Raw genomic sequence first — 21,203 nt, 5'->3', positions numbered from 1 at the left:
TCACAGCGAAAAAACTGACCAAAACTCTCTCTACTAGCATGATTCGAGAGGGCAAAACTTCGCTAAGTTACCTTGTAAAAATAAATAGATATTGTTAAGATAAAACTATAATTAAAAAGAAAAAACGAATACTCAAACGGGAGCTACCGTAAAGGCTGCACGCACTTTTCGCGCATGCGCACTGATCCAACTGAAATATTTAGACTAGACACGCCTGGTTTTACTTATCAATTTCTCAAAGAGAATATACTGCTTCAGCGGTGCTGTGAGAGACAGCAGTGCTTCAGCTTTGACTAGGTTTTGTTAATCTATGATCACACCCTAGATGTTTTAAGACTAAGAACAATAAATATCCTACAGATTACTTCATTAAGGCTCCTGTTCAAATATAAAGCTGCTCCAATCATCAGCTTCATCTCCACTTCACCGTCAGAGTCTGGTTTATAAAGTTAGTGTTGAGCAGCTCTGGTCTGAGGTCAGTGACGAGAGCACAACAGAGAACAGTGAGGGATAACTACAGTTCTAAAAGAGGCTTGTATTTAACTGTTAGTGAAACAGGAGGATCTGAGAGTTAGTGAATGTTAATATCAGCTGTGTTCAGGGCGTGAGAAAGAGCTCTAAACATGCAGCAAGTTAATGTTAGTCTCTGGCCGTGTCCCAAACGGCACACTGCTTCTCTGAACAGTGTGAAAATACACACACCGCCCTCAGCAGTGTCTCTATAGTGTAGTGTGTAAAGGTCCAGTGTGTGGTTTGGGACACAGCCTCATTCTCGTCGTTATAAACTCAGTATTTTACTCTTTATTTACACAGGAATCAGCTTATAGCTAATATTCTGGGTTTGGGGTGGGCTTTGACTCAGTAAATATGCCCCGCCCCCTCCCCATTTCTGCACAGATTGAAAAGTGAAGCACAGTTTAATTAGTGGCCAATGTATTTGTGAACGTGTGAACATTGACGCTAATGTAGTATCTGGTGTTATAATGATACGGGTGATATACTGATTCAGAGAGAGAAATTGCTTGTGTGTTTTATCACCGTTTCACAGGTGGAGCACGGAAAACTCTGCTCGTCTGAAGTGGGGAATGATAGAAATAGTCTGAGAACCACTGGTGTAACGTCACACTCCACTGAGAAATGTGAAAATTAAACACTAAGGAGTAAAATGAGACTGAAAAGTTGATCACAGTGAGAATGAAATGAAACTAAAATGGTGTAAAATGACTCTAATTTACACTGAAAGCAGAATAGAATGACACTAAACAGTCAGTTTACAGCAGAAGGAGAGGTTTTTTATCGTAGTGTGGAGGTTAGCAGAACAGAAGAGAGCTGCTCACTGCAGGAACAGTCTCTGCTTTTCAGGAAAACTTTATACTAGATGTTAGAAAATTGCTGTGAGTATTTGATGGCATTAAGACAAACATTAGCAATGAAATATGCTGATGGTGGACCTCCACAACCTGTCCCAGAGACTCTAACGGGAGCAGTGTGCTTTGGAAACCACAACAATGGTAACATTAAAGACGACGTTCACGATTTAATAAAAACCCTGTGTATAAAGCTCTGAGTGTGTGTCCTCTCCATGTGCTGCTCTGCAGTCGGTTTGCTCTGGAAACTGCTCTAATGTGTTTACGAAGCCCCAGTGTCTGTAAATGGGTAAAAAAAACAAAGTGTCTGGGTCCGATGCTAGGCTTTCTCTCTCTCTGCTCATGGCAGAGAAACGCCATCTGGAGGTTTTTAGACAACGGAGAGACTCCAAACGCTGAAAAGCACCAACCGAGATGAGGATGTTGCTCTATTCCTAAAAACAAATGTGATCTCTGCTGCAGCTGGAGATTTTACAGATGGAGAGTTGGTGCTGGTCGTCTGCGTTGCGTGGCGTAGAGTGACGACTCTCTCTGGACAATCAGCGCTCTGCAAGGTTTACACGCCACGGTTTAGTCCCTACTCGACTCGCTCTGAACCACGAGAGAACAGCCACTAAACAAGAACCCGCTTCCAGAACCAGGACCTGATTCACCTGGTGGAGGAGGGGAACAGACCAGTAGAGGCCAGTAGAGTAGGCATCTTGCAGTGGGAAAGTGTGTGTCGTGTGCAGAGTGGTGTGTAGAGTGTCTGGACTCTGTGTATAGAGGAACTCCCACTGAGTCCACACCGCAGAACCCTCTTATCTTTGCGCTGTTTACCTGCAGATAAAGCTTTTAGACTTTAGCCATAGTGAGCAGTAAATCAGAGTCCTGTCGCTGCTATGACTTCTTTACAACTGGGTCATTCATCTCTTGTATAAGTGCTGTTTCTCATTTGTCTCGCTGGAGTCTCAGGAAACTCCTCTGGTCAATCTACCTACAAATTATTGCCCAAAGGTCTGAGGGGACTGGTGGTAGGTGGAGGGGGACAGTTAGTCTGAGGGGAGTACTGGTAACTGGAGGGGGGGGGGGCAGTTAGTCTGAGGGGCGTGGTGGTAGCTGGACGGGGGGGCAGTTGGTCTGAGGTGCGTGGTGGTAGCTGGAGGGGGGGGCAGTTAGTCTGAGGGGCGTGGTGGTAGCTGGAGGGGGGGGCAGTTAGTCTGAGGGGCGTGGTGGTAGCTGGAGGGGGGGGCAGTTAGTCTGAGGGGAGTACTGGTAACTGGAGGGAGGGGGGCAGTTAGTCTGAGGGGCGTGGTGGTAGCTGGAGGGGGGCAGTTAGTCTGAGGGGCGTGGTGGTAGCTGGAGGGGGGGCAGTTAGTCTGAAGCGGGGAGCAGGAGAGCAGTAACCCAGAAATGTTCCAGAGTTTTCCTGGAGGATCTGTGTGTGAAGGACAATACAACACTGCATCACGGTTCTTACTGTCCTTTGGTTCCAGTTGGGAACACATTTTTAAACGTATATTGGTGTAAATGTGCTGAATGGTTTCACGTTAGGTTTTTTAACAGGAACTGAACGGGTTCTTCATTGTCACAGTGTTTCTGAACCTGGAGTTTATTATTCCTCACGTAGTTTAGTGGTTCTTAAAGAGGTGGATCTCTGTAGGAGCAGACGAAGGAGAAACACAACACGTCACTTGTACTAATTCCACTGTGAAGGTGATTAATTGCTGTATTATGTTTTGATCAGTGAGACGTTGCAGTTGTTTTTAAAGGACAGATTATAATAAATTCCAGAGGGGTTTGGAAGGTAAAGACATGTTGGTGTTTGTCGAAGTGAGGTGGAGCTCAAATATTTTCTCGTCTACAGAAGGGGGCACAGCAGAAAGGTTTGGGAACCGCTGTGGGTTTGTGTTGCCGTGGGTGATATGTTAATTAGAGACTTCTAAATCCAGTCTGGCAGGTTTTAAAGAGTTAAAGGCGTGAAGTGTTCTCAGGTTCCTCTGGGTCTTTGACTCAAAAGGAAACGCTGACTGTGGCGAGTGATTGTTGATGTTTGTTTTTCTCTGTAAACAGATAAAGTCAAACTACACACACAAACTTTGCATAAGTCACGTGTCAAACTGTAACTCTACAGAAGGCAAATTCATTCCCAACTTTTATTAATAGGCAGTGGAACAGGAATTTATTTCCGAATGTTCTCATAAAGTTTAACAGTTTTAAAAAATGTACATGTTTTTCAAAAAGTATAAACCACCCCCCATGCTGTGATTAATTGTTATTAGAAATGTTGTTGTGACCACATCCTCCTTTTTAAATATATACCACCCTCTTCCCAGAACAGTGGGTCACTGTGTAAACTGCAGTAAATCAGACTCTGTTCTGTGTGATTCTCCTGAATCTTTATTTAACGACAAACACAAAGAACAGATTGTAAAGTTGTCTCTGACTGTACTCTGTAAATATAAACACAGTTAGAGTCTGACGCCTGTGACTCGCTCCAGAAAAGTGGTGAAATCAGAGCGAAGAGTTTATAGAATGTTCCAGTTCCTGTCTGCAGTACAGAGGGGGCGTGGTCACTGCTCGGCAAGAGCGTGGTCACAGCTGAGAGGGGGCGTGGTCACAGCTCAGTTAGGGGGTGTGATCTCTGCTCAAAGAAGGGGCGTGGTCACTGTTCGGAGAGGGGCGTGGCCATTGCGCAGAGAGTGGGTGTGGTCAATGCTTCTTAACTTGGTTGTGATCGTTAATGTAGCAATACCTTGTATCTAAGTTTTAGTTTTTCATTAATTGAGATTCTGTATAAACTCGGTACATTGTCTGTTAAGGTGTACAGACATTTTATAATGAGCAGATGAATAATGCAATGGCAAGTTCTTGGAATAAAATTTTGATACTTTAACATTGTTCTTTTCTTCGGAAAAGTCATGAATAAAGATGCTTTACGACTGTAAAACAATCCACAGTTCACTGAAAATCCAAGGAGGTTCAATAAAACCTTTAGAATGTTACACTAAACACAATATCGTAAATGCTGTTTAATTTGTGTATTTCGTAAAGTTAAGAGGCAAAACCTTTTTTTTAATCCAAACTTATACATTTAGTGAAAATTCTACAAAATTAAATAAAATCTAAGTTTAACTTAATAATCCCTTCAAATGAATTACATACAGACTCATGTTTATTATTTTTATTTGTAGTATATCTATAAAATACAGTGTACCCCAGGGGTCTGCATTTGGACCATTATTATATCTCGTAATTTTTACCTGTAGAATTAATATAAAGGTGAATGAAAAGCTTTATAAATGCATGTGTTATACAGGTTCCTCTTTTCCTTACAGATGTGTTCCAGAAAATCCTCTCGAGGTTCGGACATGTGGATATTTTCTGCAATAACGCAGGAATCATCAACGAAAAAGACTGGGAGAAAACCGTGTCCGTAAACTTGGTAAGACGTGATATTTTTGAATTATGAACTCATTTATAATACAGTGAATATTAATTATACATTACACAGAGCAGGTTTAATTTAAATAAGTTTAAATAAAAAAATAACAGATGTTTTAAAACTAAAAATGTAGAGTTTAGTCTGTGTTACAACCTGCAGAAATCTGACAGAACTCTGAGAACATTGACTTCGGGGGAACTTTAACTTTGAACTAGACTTGCATTTCCTGAAGGAAATACATAGTGCTTGAAAAGAGCTGAAAGTGTGTGTCTGTAATGTTTTTCAAGCACTATAATTAATTATGAACTTTGAATTTAGGAATTTATGACAAAATGAATAAGTTTAAAATGAGTTTATAGATTTGTGATTGAACTGTGATTGAACTTTTGTATAAAATCAGAAATATTGATAGTGATGTTATTGATGATGTAATGTTTAATGTTATTTCGTGTTTGTGTTGATGTCGTTGATGTTTTTGTTGTTTTTGATGTTTGTTGATGACGTGGAGAGTGGAGTTGTGAGGGGAACGTATCTGGCGTTAGACCACATGAAGAAGGAGAACGGAGGAAGTGGCGGAGTCATCGTTAACACCGCATCATTAGCAGGTAACGAAATTAATTATCCAAACAATTATTTTGAAAATATTAGAACCAGCACAAAGAGAAAACACATTAAGCCTGTTTTTCAGTAAAATATAAATACAACAGAATTAAGACTTTACTGTCCGTGTTCAATCAGAAACCATTCACAACACAGACATTACCCCACACCAGCATCGTAACGCCTTCTAATGACCCACAGCAGTCCAGAAACCACAGGCAAACACACTAACTCACATCCTTTATTTATCAGAACACATCTACAATTTCAACAGATTAATATCAAATATTGAAATATTTAAAAATCCTCAGTATTTTAGCATGTGGCTCTGGGAACAGTCTTATACCAAAGATTTCTCTTTGTTGATTTTCTAAGTGAAATTAAATGTAATATTCTTTACAGAGAAGGTGCTTAATAAGAGCATTTTAACGGATTGGATGCATTTTCTTTTTTATTTGGAATAATATTTTCCTGCGAAAATGAAAATATAAAATGTGTTCTGTGCTAATGCTACGCCACATTATTATAGCTTTGTTTGTTTATTATTTTCTCCAGTTTGTTAAATTCAGCAAACTGAAATGGTGCAATAAACACATTCTCCACAGAGAACATCACACATGACACTTTCTGCACATTCCCTCTTCATTTCTGTTTACTTCCCTGTAAATAATAATAACAGATAATATTTTGTTACTGATTCATAATTGGTGGCACGGTGGCGCAGCAGGTAGGTGTCGCAGTCACACAGCTCCAGGGACCTGGAGGTTGTGGGTTCGATTCCCGCTCCGGGTGACTGTCTGTGAGGAGTGTGGTGTGTTCTCTCTGTGTCTGCGTGGGTTTCCTCCGGGTGACTGTCTGTGAGGAGTGTGGTGTGTTCTCCCTGTGTTTGTGTGGGTTTCCTCCGGGTGACTGTCTGTGAGGAGTGTGGTGTGTTCTCTCTGTGTCTGTGTGGGTTTCCTCCGGGTGCTCCGGTTTCCTCCCACAGTCCAAAAACACATGTTGGTAGGTGGATTGGTGACTCAAAAAGTGTCCGTGTGAGTGAATGTGTGTGTGTCTGTGTTGCCCTGTGAAGGACTGGCGCCCCCTCCAGGGTGTATTCCCGCCTTGCGCCCAATGATTCCAGGTAGGCTCTGGACCCACCGCGACCCTGAATTGGATAAGCGCTTACAGATAATGAATAAATGAATGAATGATTCATAATTGAAATATAAAGTCACATTTTTCTTCTGCATTTCAGAATGTTTTCTATTTTATTTTGCTTAAAAGTACTGGAATACAAATACATTTAATATATATTTTTAAGTGCCATAACATTTCCATGTGCCATATTTTGTAAATGTAAATTTGTTTATTATATAATTATATGTATAATGTATATATTATCATATTACATTTACTATGATATACTGTATAAATATTAAACATTTTAGATTGTTATTATCAGATTTTTATTGTACACTTATCTAATGTAAATTGATCTGCAGTTTCCACTGAACACTCTACTCACTACATTTAACCTGGTCATATATCTGTGTTCTGTTTTTATTTATACACACACACACACACACACACAGTACCCATCAAAAGTTTGGACACATCTCCTCATCAGTGATTGGTGGAGTAGAGCTAGTCACTGTATAGAACTGTGTACCAGCCCCTACCTCTGCACAGCCCCAGTTACAGTCTCAGACACATTCAGAAGGGAGCGGTTCTACAGATTAACTCTCGACGAGGCCACGGCCGTTCACTGAAAACCGTTCCAGGTGACGACCTCATGAAGCCGACTGAGAGAACGGAGAGAGTGTGTGAAGCTGTCGTCAAAGCAACAGGGGGCTACTGTGAAGAGTCTAAAGTATTAAACATAGTCTGCTTTCTTTAACACTTCTCTGTTTACTTCATTATTCCATATGAGTTCCTTCATAGTTTTAATGTCCTCCACATTCATTTACAACTGAAAAAATAATAAAAAAACAAAGAAAAACCATTGAGTGTGATGTATCCAAACTTTTGACTTGTGCTGTATATTCACAACATGTGGAAACCCCTCCCTGAGTGGGCGTGTCCAAACTTTTGACTGGTGCTGAATGTAAATGTTGTTCCAGGTTTGGGGCCTTTTCCTTCGGCTCCCATTTACACAGCGACCAAATACGGAGTGGTGGGATTTACTCGAGCTATAGCCGTACGTTCACTTTAATCATTCTCTTTTAAACACTTTTATTTTGCTTCTCATGAATCCTAAGTGTAATTGTGTATGAATGCATTAATTCTGAACGTGTTAAGGTCATTTCACACTAAATATGAAGCCAAAACAATTTTTACTTTTCTTTTCAGACCTTTTTAAACTCATTTACATTATCATTTGCTTTTCTGGATCTTTATCACTGTCCTTTTTATTTTTTTAATTCTACATGAAAACAAAGTGTCTGGGTCCGGTGCTAGGCTTTTTCTCTCTCCGCTCACAGCAGAGAAACGCCATCTGGAGGTTTTTAGACCAAAAAAATCACTTAAGGTGGAAGTGTCTCCAAACTCTGGAGATGGCTAACTGTGTTAGCGAAAGTGCTACAAAAACTAAACAACTGGAGTTACAAATGAACATTGAATAAATACTTACAGACAATTTATTCTTCAGCCACCAACAAACAGCAGTCGTTATTTGGGCCGTGGTAGCTGTGCCGATGCCAGAGACCCAGATGATTAGTCGGGGAGTATTTAATCAGAGGTTAAAGTCCAATCAGAACCAGAGAAGAGTCAGAAGGAGAATTCGATAACGTAATATTTTCACCTTCTGAAACTTCTGTTCATTTTCTGCCCGAAATAAACCACATGAATAAACCTGGTGTCACGCCTTCGTCCTGTCATGTCTGTTGTCCCCGCCATGTGCTTTATTTGCACATGGCTATGTTTTGTTTATGTTCTAGTCTCCGCCTTTGTCCCGCCTCCTCGTCTGTCATCTGTTAACCCGTCCTCCTTGTTATCTGTCCAGGTGTGTCTCGTTTGTGTGAGTATTTAAGCCCTCTTGTTTCACGTCCTGTTTGTCGTTCATTTCGTTCACATTCTCTTTTGTCATGTCAGTCATGTTATCTGTCTGTCTCTGTAGTTTCTCTCTTCGTCGTTTCGCTCCCCAGTCTAGTCTGTCTAAGTGTTAGTTTAGTTTCATTTCGTGTTGTGTTGTAACTACTGTTTCCTGTCGTTGTTTTGTTATTCCTTTCATTATAATTAAAATACCGTGTTTTAGCAAATGCGTCCGCCTCCGTCAGTCCGCTCCGTGAATCCTGACAGAATGAACGACAACAGGACGCAGCTAGCACGGAATATTATCTCAAGGGATGTGCCGTTCGCCGGACTCCATTCCGCACAGGCCCCAAAGATCCTGTGGGGGAGGCTTTGAAAGCGGCCTCGGAATGGAGTCGCCGGCTCCAGCTCCTGCCTGGCGCTGTTCCGGATCCTATAGCGGTGGAGTCGACTCGGGAATCGAGTCGTTGCGCCAGCGGGAGTCGAAAGAGTCGGCGGAAGAACCGTGCTGGAGTTCCCCCCTCGCTGGAGGATTACCCCCTCAGGTCCGGGGAAATTTTTGGGGGGGCGTTAAGGGTAGGGGCTGTTAGCCTCACCTCCGTACCTCTGAGGCCTGAGGCTAACAGGGGCGCACCTCGAGGTGATCTAATGGGTGCGCCTGTGAAACCCCCTAAACCCTTTACAGCTCCAGCGCGAGCCCGGCGAGCAGCACAAACCCCTGTCCTCGAGAGCGCGGCGCGCGCCTCTCCTGTTTTTGTAAGCGCGACGCGCGCCTCCCCTGCCTCCGAGGACGACGTCGCTGCAGGCTCCCCTGCCTCCGAGGACGACGTCGCTGCAGGTTCCCCTGCCTCCGAGGACGACGTCGCTGCAGGCTCCCCTGCCTCCGAGGACGACGTCGCTGCAGGCTCCCCTGCCTCCGAGGACGACGTCGCTGCAGGCTCCCCTGCCTCCGAGGACGACGTCGCTGCAGGCTCCCCTGCCTCCGAGGACGACGTCGCTGCAGGTTCCCCTGCCTCCGAGGACGACGTCGCTGCAGGTTCCCCTGCCTCCGAGGACGACGTCGCTGCAGGTTCCCCTGCCGCCGAGGACGACGTCGCTGCAGGTTCCCCTGCCTCCGAGGAGGACGTTGCAGGTTCTCCTGTCTCGGTGATGGCGGCACCCGCCGCTCCTGTCTCGGTGATGGCGGCACCCGCCGCTCCTGTCTCGGTGATGGCGGCACCCGCCGCTCCAGTGTCCGTGATGGCGGCACCCGCCGCTCCAGTGTCCGTGATGGCGGCACCCGCCGCTCCAGTGTCCGTGATGGCGGCACCCGCCGCTCCAGTGTCCGTGATGGCGGCACCCGCCGCTCCAGTGTCCGTGATGGCGGCACCCGCCGCTCCAGTGTCCGTGATGGCGGCACCCGCCGCTCCAGTGTCCGTGATGGCGGCACCCGCCGCTCCAGTGTCCGTGATGGCGGCACCCGCCGCTCCTGTCTCGGTGATGGCGGCACCCGCCGCTCCAGTGTCCGTGATGGCGGCACCCGCCGCTCCAGTGTCCGTGATGGCGGCACCCGCCGCTCCAGTGTCCGTGATGGCGGCACCCGCCGCTCCAGTGTCCGTGATGGCGGCACCCGCCGCTCCTGTCTCGGTGATGGCGGCACCCGCCGCTCCAGTGTCCGTGATGGCGGCACCCGCCGCTCCAGTGTCCGTGATGGCGGCACCCGCCGCTCCAGTGTCCGTGATGGCGGCACCCGCCGCTCCAGTGTCCGTGATGGCGGCACCCGCCGCTCCTGTCCCCGTGACTGTGGCTACGGCCGCTCCTGTCCCCGTGACTGTGGCTACGGCCGCTCCTGTCCCCGTGACTGTGGCTACGGCCGCTCCTGTCCCCGTGACTGTGGCTACAGCCTCTCCTGTCCATGTCCGTAGGTCGGCCCGAAGGACTTCAGGGCCGATCCCCAGAACTTTGCCCAGGCTGGTTCCTCAGACTGCCCAACAGACATTAGCCAGTCCTGGGCACTCCCCTGTTGTATTGGTTCCCTTGTCAGTCCCTGTCCTGGTTCCCGTCTCTGTCCTTGTCCCTGTACCCGTGTCTGCCTTTGTCTCTGTCCCTGTCCCGGTCACTGTGTTTGTGTCAGTCCCCGTAAACGTCTTGGTCCCTGTTCCCCTACCAAGTCCAGTCCAGTCCCCTGTTAGTCCTGTTCAGTCCCCGTTTCAACCCTCAGTCTCGTCACATGTCCAGTCCTCTTTTAGTCCTGTCCAGTCCCCGTTCCAACCTTCTGTCTTGTCTCCTGTCCAGTCCCCTGTTAGTCCTGTCCAGTCCCCGTTTCAACCCTCAGTCTCGTCACATGTCCAGTCCCCTGTTAGTCCTGTTCAGTCCTCGTTTCAACCCTCTGTTCAGTCTCAAGTCCCGTCTCCTGTTCATTCCCCGTTCCAACCCTTTGTCCTGTCTCATGTCCAGTCCCCAGTTGGTCATGTCCAGTCTCCGTATCAGTCTAGTGTCATGTCACCTGTCCTGTCTTCTGTCCAGTCTAATGTTCCTATCCTGTCCAGTGTCTTGTCACCAGTCTCTGCTCCCGTTCAGTCTCAGCACTCAGTCCTGTCATCAGTCCCGTCTCCATTCCAGTCCCCTGTCCTGTCACCTGTCCATGTCCAGTCTTCTGTCCCCAAACGTGTCCAGTCTCCGTATCCGTCCCACGTTCAGTCCCCTGTCTTGTCTCCAGTCCAGTCTCCCGTCAATTCCCATGTGTCCACTCCTGTCCTGTCCAGTCCGTTCTCGTCTCTTGTGGCTCCCCTTTGTCAGTCTCCTGTCATGTCCCATGTCCCGTCTCGTATATTCGGTCCTGTCGTGTCCCCAGCTCCTGTGTCTGTTCCCGTCCTGTCCTGAGTCCTGTCACCCGTTGGTTTGTTGTCCTGTCTTGTTTTCCGTGCCCTCTCCAGTGCCAGCTCCTGGGGGGTTTAGGAGTACGCGCCCGGGAGTTGCGCGTTCTTGGGGGGGGCATCTGTCACGCCTTCGTCCTGTCATGTCTGTTGTCCCCGCCATGTGCTTTATTTGCACATGGCTATGTTTTGTTTATGTTCTAGTCTCCGCCTTTGTCCCGCCTCCTCGTCTGTCATCTGTTAACCCGTCCTCCTTGTTATCTGTCCAGGTGTGTCTCGTTTGTGTGAGTATTTAAGCCCTCTTGTTTCACGTCCTGTTTGTCGTTCATTTCGTTCACATTCTCTTTTGTCATGTCAGTCATGTTATCTGTCTGTCTCTGTAGTTTCTCTCTTCGTCGTTTCGCTCCCCAGTCTAGTCTGTCTAAGTGTTAGTTTAGTTTCATTTCGTGTTGTGTTGTAACTACTGTTTCCTGTCGTTGTTTTGTTATTCCTTTCATTATAATTAAAATACCGTGTTTTAGCAAATGCGTCCGCCTCCGTCAGTCCGCTCCGTGAATCCTGACACCTGGCATGGTGTGGAATGGCCTTAAGACTGTTAACAACTCTTTATAGATGAGTTTACTCTGGAGAAATGAGAGTGTTATATTTTTAATTAATATCCATTAATTATCCACATTATTTAGTGTTATTCAGGTCAAATAATCTTCCAGTGACATACAGCACTTATTTAAATAAGAAGTGTCCAGAAACAGAATAATCTCACAGGGTAAATTGAAAGTGTATTATATTACTTCTGTAAAATTCCTGTCATGGGTAATTCACGAGGACATATACGAGAGGGGGGCGGCACGGTGGCGCAGCGGGTAAATGTCGCAGTCACACAGCTCCAGGGACCTGGAGGTTGTGGGTTCGATTCACCTCTGTGAGGAGTTGGTGTGTTCTCCCCGTGTCCGTGTGGGTTTCCTCCGGGTGACTGTCTGTGAGGAGTGTGATGTGTTCTCCCTGTGTCTGCGTGGGTTTTCTCTGGGTGACTGTCTGTGAGGAGTGTGGTGTGTTCTCTCTGTGTCTGTGTGGGTTTCCTCCGGGTGACTGTCTGTGAGGAGTGTGGTGTGTTCTCCCTGTGTCCGCTTGGGTTTCCTCCGGGTGACTGTCTGTGAGGAGTGTGGTGTGTTCTCCCTGTGTCTGCGTGGGTTTCTTCCGGGTGACTGTCTGTGAGGAGTGTGGTGTGTTCTCCCTGTGTCTGTGTGGGTTTCCTCCGGGTGACTGTCTGTGAGGAGTGTGGTGTGTTCTCCCTGTGTCTGTGTGGGTTTTCTCCGGGTGACTGTCTGTGAGGAGTGTGGTGTGTCCTCCTTGTGTCTGTGTGGGCTTTGTCCGGGTGACTGTCTGTGAGGAGTGTGGTGAGTTCTCTCTGTGTCTGCATGGGTTTCCTCCGGGTGACTGTCTGTGAGGAGTGTGGTGTGTTCTCCCTGTGTCTGTCTGTGAGGAGTGTGGTGTGTTCTCCCTGTGTCTGTGTGGGTTTCCTCCGGGTGACTGTCTGTGAGGAGTGTGGTGTGTTCTCCCTGTGTCCGCGTGGGTTTCCTCCGGGTGACTGTCTGTGAGGAGTGTGGTGTGTTCTCCCTGTGTCCGCTTGGGTTTCCTCCGGGTGACTGTCTGTGAGGAGTGTGGTGTGTTCTCCCTGTGTCTGTGTGGGTTTTCTCCGGGTGACTGTCTGTGAGGAGTGTGGTGTGTTCTCCCTGTGTCTGTGTGGGTTTTGTCCGGGTGACTGTCTGTGAGGAGTGTGGTGAGTTCTCTCTGTGTCTGCGTGGGTTTCCTCCGGGTGACTGTCTGTGAGGAGTGTGGTGTGTTCTCCCTGTGTCTGCGTGGGTTTCCTCCGGGTGACTGTCTGTGAGGAGTGTGGTGTGTTCTCCCTGTGTCTGCGTGGGTTTCCTCCGGGTGACTGTCTGTGAGGAGTGTGGTGTGTTCTCCCTGTGTCCGCGTGGGTTTCCTCCGGGTGACTGTCTGTGAGGAGTGTGGTGTGTTCTCCCTGTGTCTGTCTGTGAGGAGTGTGGTGTGTTCTCCCTGTGTCTGTGTGGGTTTCCTCCGGGTGACTGTCTGTGAGGAGTGTGGTGTGTTCTCCCTGTGTCTGTGTGGGTTTTCTCCGGGTGACTGTCTGTGAGGAGTGTGGTGTGTTCTCCCTGTGTCTGTGTGGGTTTTGTCCGGGTGACTGTCTGTGAGGAGTGTGGTGAGTTCTCTCTGTGTCTGCGTGGGTTTCCTCCGGGTGACTGTCTGTGAGGAGTGTGGTGTGTTCTCCCTGTGTCTGCGTGGGTTTCCTCCGGGTGACTGTCTGTGAGGAGTGTGGTGTGTTCTCCCTGTGTCCGCGTGGGTTTCCTCCGGGTGACTGTCTGTGAGGAGTGTGGTGTGTTCTCCCTGTGTCTGTGTGGGTTTTGTCCGGGTGACTGTCTGTGAGGAGTTGGTGTGTTCTCCCCGTGTCCGTGTGGGTTTCCTCCGGGTGACTGTCTGTGAGGAGTGTGATGTGTTCTCCCTATGTCTGCGTGGGTTTCCTCTGGGTGACTGTCTGTGAGGAGTGTGGTGTGTTCTCCCTGTGTCTGTGTGGGTTTCATCCGGGTGACTGTCTGTGAGGAGTGTGGTGTGTCCGCGTGGGTTTCCTCCGGGTGACTGTCTGTGAGGAGTGTGGTGTGTTCTCCCTGTGTCCGCTTGGGTTTCCTCCGGGTGACTGTCTGTGAGGAGTGTGGTGTGTTCTCCCTGTGTCCGCGTGGGTTTCCTCCGGGTGACTGTCTGTGAGGAGTGTGGTGTGTTCTCCCTGTGTCCGCTTGGGTTTCCTCCTGGTGACTGTCTGTGAGGATTGTGGTGTGTTCTCCCTGTGTCTGTGTGGGTTTCCTCCGGGTGACTGTCTGTGAGGAGTGTGGTGTGTTCTCCCTGTGTCTGTGTGGGTTTTGTCCGGGTGACTGTCTGTGAGGAGTGTGGTGAGTTCTCTCTGTGTCTGCGTGGGTTTCCTCCGGGTGACTGTCTGTGAGGAGTGTGGTGTGTTCTCCCTGTGTCTGTGTGGGTTTCCTCCGGGTGACTGTCTGTGAGGAGTGTGGTGTGTTCTTCCTGTGTCTGCGTGGGTTTCCTCCGGGTGACTGTCTGTGAGGAGTGTGGTGTGTTCTCCCTGTGTCCGCTTGGGTTTCCTCCTGGTGACTGTCTGTGAGGAGTGTGGTGTGTTCTCCCTGTGTCTGTGTGGGTTTCCTCCGGGTGACTGTCTGTGAGGAGTGTGGTGTGTTCTCCCTGTGTCTGTGTGGGTTTCCTCCGGGTGACTGTCTGTGAGGAGTGTGGTGTGTTCTCCCTGTGTCTGTGTGGGTTTCCTCCGGGTGACTGTCTGTGAGGAGTGTGGTGTGTTCTCCCTGTGTCCGCGTGGGTTTCCTCCGGGTGACTGTCTGTGAGGAGTGTGGTGTGTTCTCCCTGTGTCCGCTTGGGTTTCCTCCTGGTGACTGTCTGTGAGGAGTGTGGTGTGTTCTCCCTGTGTCTGTGTGGGTTTCCTCCGGGTGACTGTCTGTGAGGAGTGTGGTGAGTTCTCTCTGTGTCTGCGTGGGTTTCCTCCGGGTGACTGTCTGTGAGGAGTGTGGTGTGTTCTCCCTGTGTCTGCGTGGGTTTCCTCCGGGTGACTGTCTGTGAGGAGTGTGGTGTGTTCTCCCTGTGTCTGCGTAGGTTTCCTCCGGGTGACTGTCTGTGAGGAGTGTGGTGTGTTCTCCCTGTGTCCGCTTGGGTTTCCTCCTGGTGACTGTCTGTGAGGAGTGTGGTGTGTTCTCCCTGTGTCTGTGTGGGTTTCCTCCGGGTGACTGTCTGTGAGGAGTGTGGTGTGTTCTCCCTGTGTCTGTGTGGGTTTCCTCCGGGTGACTGTCTGTGAGGAGTGTGGTGTGTTCTCCCTGTGTCTGTGTGGGTTTTCTCCGGGTGACTGTCTGTGAGGAGTGTGGTGTGTTCTCCCTGTGTGGGTTTCCTCTGGGTGCTTCGGTTTCCTCCCACAGTCCAAAAACACACGTTGATAGGTGGATTGGCGACTCAAAAGTGTCCGTAGGTGTGAGTCTGTGAATGTGTGTGTGTGTCTGTGTTGGACTGGAGCCCCCAGCCCCAGGGGTGTGTTCCCGCCTTGCGCCCAGTGATTCCAGGTAGGCTCTGGCCCCACCGCGACCCTGAGCTGGATAAGCGGTTACAGATAATGAATGAATGAATGAACATACAAGAGGAACGTGCTCTACAGCATCACCTAGTGTCTCTGTGTGTTTGTACTCTAGCAGCCATGTATTAATGTATTAGTACTCACCACCTATAAACATTAAAGTATCCGCTCTATCTGCTACCTGGCGACACCTTAGCAACAAGGCGGTATTTCCCAGTGACACCTTAGCAATTACCTAGCTGCTCTTTCGCAACCACCTTAACAATCACTTAATAACATCTTAAAACTCATCAGGGATTTATAGCAACTGTCAAACAACACTTTTTCAAACTCCTAGCAACCACCTGGACCACCACAGCAACCATGTGGCAATGATTTAGGAAACACATGAATTACCACAACAAATGTATAACCTCAGCAACCACCTGAGAATAGCTTATCCTGAGCAAAGCAAGTGCCCTTTAGTTCCACCTAGTGTCTGTTTCAGTCACAAAACCACTGCGTTATTAACCCACTGGATGTGTTTGTTTCCAGGGAGCCTCAGCTTTAGTTGATTACGGAGTCCGTATTAACGCGCTGTGTCCCAGCTTTGTTCAGACGCCACTCCTCGACTCGTTCAAATCGACCGAAATAACCGGACAGTTCTACGGTCTGAGGAGCACCACTGAAGCGATCATGGCCAAATTCCCCACTCTGGAGTAAGTTCACCCTCCTTTATTTATTTATTTTTTATTATTATTTTAATTTATCATGCAGATGAGAATTTTACTCTTCAGTCATAGCAACCACTTCATAGTGTTCCCTCGACAATACTCTAGCAACCACCATGGATGCCACATTAACTTCCTAACAACAATTTGGGACCCCCTAGCAACCAATAAATCAACAGCAATGGAATTACCATAGATATCTGTTTAGCAACCACTACAGATACCCTAGTAACCACCTGACAACAACCTACAAACCACCATGGATTTTATAGCAACAAACAGGTGTACAAATGTCAAACATTTTGGTTTCTGTTGATTGTTTGTTTGTTTGTAAACAGGGTGGAGGAGGTGGTGAAAGGGTTTCTGTTGATTGTTTGTTTGTTTGTTTGTTTGTAAACAGGGTGGAGGAAGAGAGGTGAAAGGGTTTCTGTTGATTGTTTGTTTGTAAACAGGGTGGAGGAGGAGGAGGTGAAAGGGGGTTTCTGTTGATTGTTTGTTTGTAAACAGGGTGGAGGTGGAGGAGGTGAAAAGGTTTCTGTTGATTGTTTGTTTGTAAACAGGGTGGAGGAGGAGGAGGTGAAAGGGTTTCTGTTGATTGTTTGTTTGTAAACAGGGTGGAGGAGGAGGTGAAAGGGTTTCTGTTGATCGTTTGTTTGTAAACAGGGTGGAGGAGGTGGTGAAAGGGTTTCTGTTGATTGTTTGTTTGTTTGTAAACAGGGTGGAGGAGGTGGTGAATGGGTTTCTGTTGATTGTTTGTTTGTTTGTAAACAGGTTGGAGGAGGAGGAGGTGAAAGGGTTTCTGTTGATCATTTGTTTGTTTGTTTGTTTGTTTGTAAACAGGGTGGAGGAGGAGGAGGTGAAAGGGTTTCTGTTGATCGTTTGTTTGTTTGTTTGTAAACAGGGTGGAGGAGGTAGTGAAAGGGTTTCTGTTGATTGTTTGTTTGTTTGTAAACAGGGTGGAGGAGGAGGTGAAAGGGTTTCTGTTGATTGTTTGTTTGTTTGTTTGTAAACAGGGTGGAGGAGGAGGTGAAAGGGTTTCTGTTGATTGTTTGTTTGTAAACAGGGTGGAGGAGGAGGTGGTGAATGGGTTTCTGTTGATTGTTTGTTTGTTTGTTTGTAAACAGGGTGGATGAGGAGAGGTGAAAGGGTTTCTGTTGATTGTTTGTTTGTTTGTAAACAGGGTGGAGGAGGAGGGGGTGAAAGGGTTTCTGCTGATTGTTTGTTTGTAAACAGGGTGGAGGGGGAGGTGAAAGGGTTTCTGTTGATTGTTTGTTTGTATGTAAACAGGGTGGAGGAGGTGGTGAAAGGGTTTCTGTTGATTGTTTATTTGTTTGTTTGTAAACAGGGTGGAGGAAGAGAGGTGAAAGCGTTTCTGTTGATTGTTTGTTTGTAAACAGGGTGGAGGAGGTGGTGAAAGGGTTTCTGTTGATTGTTTGTTTGTAAACAGGGTGGAGGAGGTGGTGAATGGGTTTCTGTTGATTGTTTGTAAACAGGGTGGATGAGGAGAGGTGAAAGGGTTTCTGTTGATTGTTTGTTTGTTTGTAAACAGGGTGGAGGAGGAGGTGAAAGGGTTTCTGTTGATTGTTTGTTTGTTTGTAAACAGGGTGGAGGAGGTGGTGAAAGGGTTTCTGTTGATTTTTTGTTTGTTTGTTTGTAAACAGGGTGGAGGAGGTGGTGAATGGGTTTCTGTTGATTGTTTGTTTGTTTGTAAACAGGGTGGAGGAGGAGGTGAAAGGGTTTCTGTTGATTGTTTGTTTGTTTGTAAACAGGGTGGAGGAGGTGGTGAAAGGGTTTCTGTTGATTTTTTGTTTGTTTGTTTGTAAACAGGGTGGAGGAAGAGAGGTGAAAGGGTTTCTGTTGATTGTTTGTTTGTAAACAGGGTGGAGGAGGTGGTGAAAGGGTTTCTGTTGATTGTTAGTTTGTTTGTAAACAGGGTGGAGGAGGTGGTGAATGGGTTTCTGTTGATTGTTTGTTTGTTTATAAACAGGGTGGATGAGGAGAGGTGAAAGGGTTTCTGCTGATTGTTTGTTTGTAAACAGGGTGGAGGAGGTAGTGAAAGGGTTTCTGTTGATTGTTTGTTTGTTTGTTTGTTTGTAAACAGGGTGGAGGAGGAGGTGGTGAAAGGGTTTCTGTTGATTGTTTGTTTGTTTGTAAACAGGGTGGAGGAGGAGGTGAAAGGGTTTCTGTTGATCGTTTGTTTGTTTGTTTGTTTGTAAACAGGGTGGAAGAGGAGGTGAAAGGGTTTCTGTTGATCATTTGTTTGTTTGTTTGTTTGTAAACAGGGTGGAGGAGGAGGTGAAAGGGTTTCTGTTGATCATTTGTTTGTTTGTTTGTTTGTAAACAGGGTGGAGGAGGAGGTGAAAGGGTTTCTGTTGATCGTTTGTTTGTAAACAGGGTGGAGGAGGTGGTGAATGGGTTTCTGTTGATTGTTTGTAAACAGGGTGGATGAGGAGAGGTGAAAGGGTTTCTGTTGATTGTTTGTTTGTTTGTAAACAGGGTGGAGGAGGAGGTGAAAGGGTTTCTGTTGATTATTTGTTTGTTTGTAAACAGGGTGGAGGAGGTGGTGAAAGGGTTTCTGTTGATTTTTTGTTTGTTTGTTTGTAAACAGGGTGGAGGAGGTGGTGAATGGGTTTCTGTTGATTGTTTGTTTGTTTGTAAACAGGGTGGATGAGGAGAGGTGAAAGGGTTTCTGCTGATTGTTTGTTTGTAAACAGGGTGGAGGAGGTAGTGAAAGGGTTTCTGTTGATTGTTTGTTTGTTTGTTTGTTTGTAAACAGGGTGGAGGAGGAGGTGAATGGGTTTCTGTTGATTGTTTGTTTGTTTGTAAACAGGGTGGATGAGGAGAGGTGAAAGGGTTTCTGCTGATTGTTTGTTTGTAAACAGGGTGGAGGAGGTAGTGAAAGGGTTTCTGTTGATTGTTTGTTTGTTTGTTTGTTTGTAAACAGGGTGGAGGAGGTAGTGAAAGGGTTTCTGTTGATTGTTTGTTTGTTTGTTTGTAAACAGGGTGGAGGAGGTGGTGAATGGGTTTCTGTTGATTGTTTGTTTGTTTGTAAACAGGGTGGATGAGGAGAGGTGAAAGGGTTTCTGCTGATTGTTTGTTTGTAAACAGGGTGGAGGAGGTAGTGAAAGGGTTTCTGTTGATTGTTTGTTTGTTTGTTTGTTTGTAAACAGGGTGGAGGAGGTAGTGAAAGGGTTTCTGTTGATTGTTTGTTTGTTTGTTTGTTTGTTTGTAAACAGGGTGGAGGAGGAGGTGGTGAAAGGGTTTCTGTTGATTGTTTGTTTGTTTGTAAACAGGGTGGAGGAGGAGGTGAAAGGGTTTCTGTTGATCGTTTGTTTGTTTGTTTGTTTGTAAACAGGGTGGAGGAGGAGGTGAAAGGGTTTCTGTTGATCGTTTGTTTGTTTGTTTGTAAACAGCGTGGAGGAGGAGGTGAAAGGGTTTCTGTTGATCATTTGTTTGTTTGTTTGTTTGTAAACAGGGTGGAGGAGGAGGTGTTGAAAGGGTTTCTGTTGATCGTTTGTTTGTTTGTTTGTTTGTTTGTTTGTAAACAGGGTGGAGGAGGAGGTGAAAGGGTTTCTGTTGATCGTTTGTTTGTTTGTTTGTTTGTTTGTTTGTAAACAGGGTGGAGGAGGAGGTGAAAGGGTTTCTGTTGATCGTTTGTTTGTTTGTTTGTTTGTTTGTAAACAGGGTGGAGGAGGAGGTGTTGAAAGGGTTTCTGTTGATCGTTTGTTTGTTTGTTTGTTTGTAAACAGGGTGGAGGAGGAGGTGTTGAAAGGGTTTCTGTTGATCGTTTGTTTGTTTGTTTGTTTGTAAACAGGGTGGAGGAGGTGGTGAAAGGGCTTCTGCTGCTGGTGAAGGACGAGAGTCTGAATGGAGAGTGTTTGATGATCAAAAGCGAAGAAGCTGCTCTCATCTCTTTCCCCAAAGACCACATCAAGACTCCTGTCACACTATAACTCAGATCACTTCCTCACTCGAATCACTGTCTCACTCATTCACACTGTGATCACTCTCATGACAAACCTCTTATGACACTGTTGCTGTTTTCACTCTTAATCTGTGAAATGTCAATATAAAATAAAGTAATGTTTTAAACAATAAAAGTATAACCTCAGTGTTCTGTGATAGACTGGGCTTAATTAAACCTAAGGAACCAATCCTGTCAACTTGGGGGCGGAGTTTTTAGCTGCCAGTGAAAGGCGGAGACTAATTGTTTATTCATAGATCGGAGTGTAATGAAGCTGAAGAATTATATCTAAGACACTTAATGTTTTAGGAGACTTTTATTTTGGAAATAATTCTACATCTGTAACACTGACAGAGAGGAGTTTTAGGGGTTAACTTTAAGTTTATCTAGAACAATCTGAAACAACGTTCTGCCAGTTCTACACTAACACACTGACGTTAGTAGAGGAACAGTGCACTAAAGTGAGGGATAACCCAATCATTACTAAACTACTGGATTACTGAAATAAGTGAAAATCAACAGCAGGGGGCACCCCCCACACACAGCTGCAGGGGCTTGGGTCCTGAGTGGGTTCCTCTCTTCGGATCACTGTCTGTGAGGAGTGTGGTGTGTTCTCTCTGTGTCTGCGTGGGTTTCCTCCGGGTGATTGTCTGTGAGGAGTGTGGTGTGTTCTCTCTATGTCTGCGTGGGTTTCTTCTGGGGTGACTGTCTGTGAGGAGTGTGGTGTGTTCTCCCTGTGTCTGCGTGGGTTTCCTCCGGGTGACTGTCTGTGAGGAGTGTGGTGTGTTCTCCCTGTGTCTGCGTGGGTTTCCTCCGGGTGACTGTCTGTGAGAAGTGTGGTGTGTTCTCTCTGTGTCTGTGTGGGTTTCCTCCGGGTGACTGTCTGTGAGGAGTGTGGTGTGTTCTCCCTGTCTCTGCGTGGGTTTCCTCCGGGTGACTGTCTGTGAGGAGTGTGGTGTGTTCTCCCTGTGTCTGCATGGGTTTCCTCCGGGTGACTGTCTGTGAGGAGTGTGGTGTGTTCTCCCTGTGTCTGCGTGGGTTTCCTCCGGGTGACTGTCTGTGAGGAGTGTGGTGTGTTCTCCCTGTGTCTGCATGGGTTTCCTCCGGGTGACTGTCTG

General features: G+C 46.9%; 1 protein-coding gene across 4 annotated transcripts in view; it reads left to right on the top strand.

The window, feature by feature from the left end:
* Positions 1-20,226, top strand: part of zgc:56585 (uncharacterized protein LOC393297 homolog) — a 28,088-nt gene extending 7,862 nt beyond the window's left edge. For all 4 annotated transcript variants that reach the window (XM_066645861.1, XM_066645862.1, XM_066645864.1 and 1 more), the window contains 5 exons: positions 4,685-4,791; positions 5,300-5,396; positions 7,494-7,570; positions 15,946-16,109; positions 19,936-20,226. In XM_066645861.1, coding sequence (XP_066501958.1) covers positions 4,685-4,791; positions 5,300-5,396; positions 7,494-7,570; positions 15,946-16,109; positions 19,936-20,074 — 584 coding nt within the window. In that variant the 3' untranslated portion in view covers positions 20,075-20,226. The remainder of the gene's footprint in view (positions 1-4,684; positions 4,792-5,299; positions 5,397-7,493; positions 7,571-15,945; positions 16,110-19,935) is intronic.
* The last annotated feature ends 977 nt before the right edge of the window (positions 20,227-21,203 follow it).

The sequence above is a fragment of the Hoplias malabaricus genome, chromosome 15, assembly GCF_029633855.1.
Source record: "Hoplias malabaricus isolate fHopMal1 chromosome 15, fHopMal1.hap1, whole genome shotgun sequence".
NCBI classification, from domain to species: domain Eukaryota; kingdom Metazoa; phylum Chordata; class Actinopteri; order Characiformes; family Erythrinidae; genus Hoplias; species Hoplias malabaricus.
This window is presented reverse-complemented; position numbering and strand designations above follow the sequence as displayed.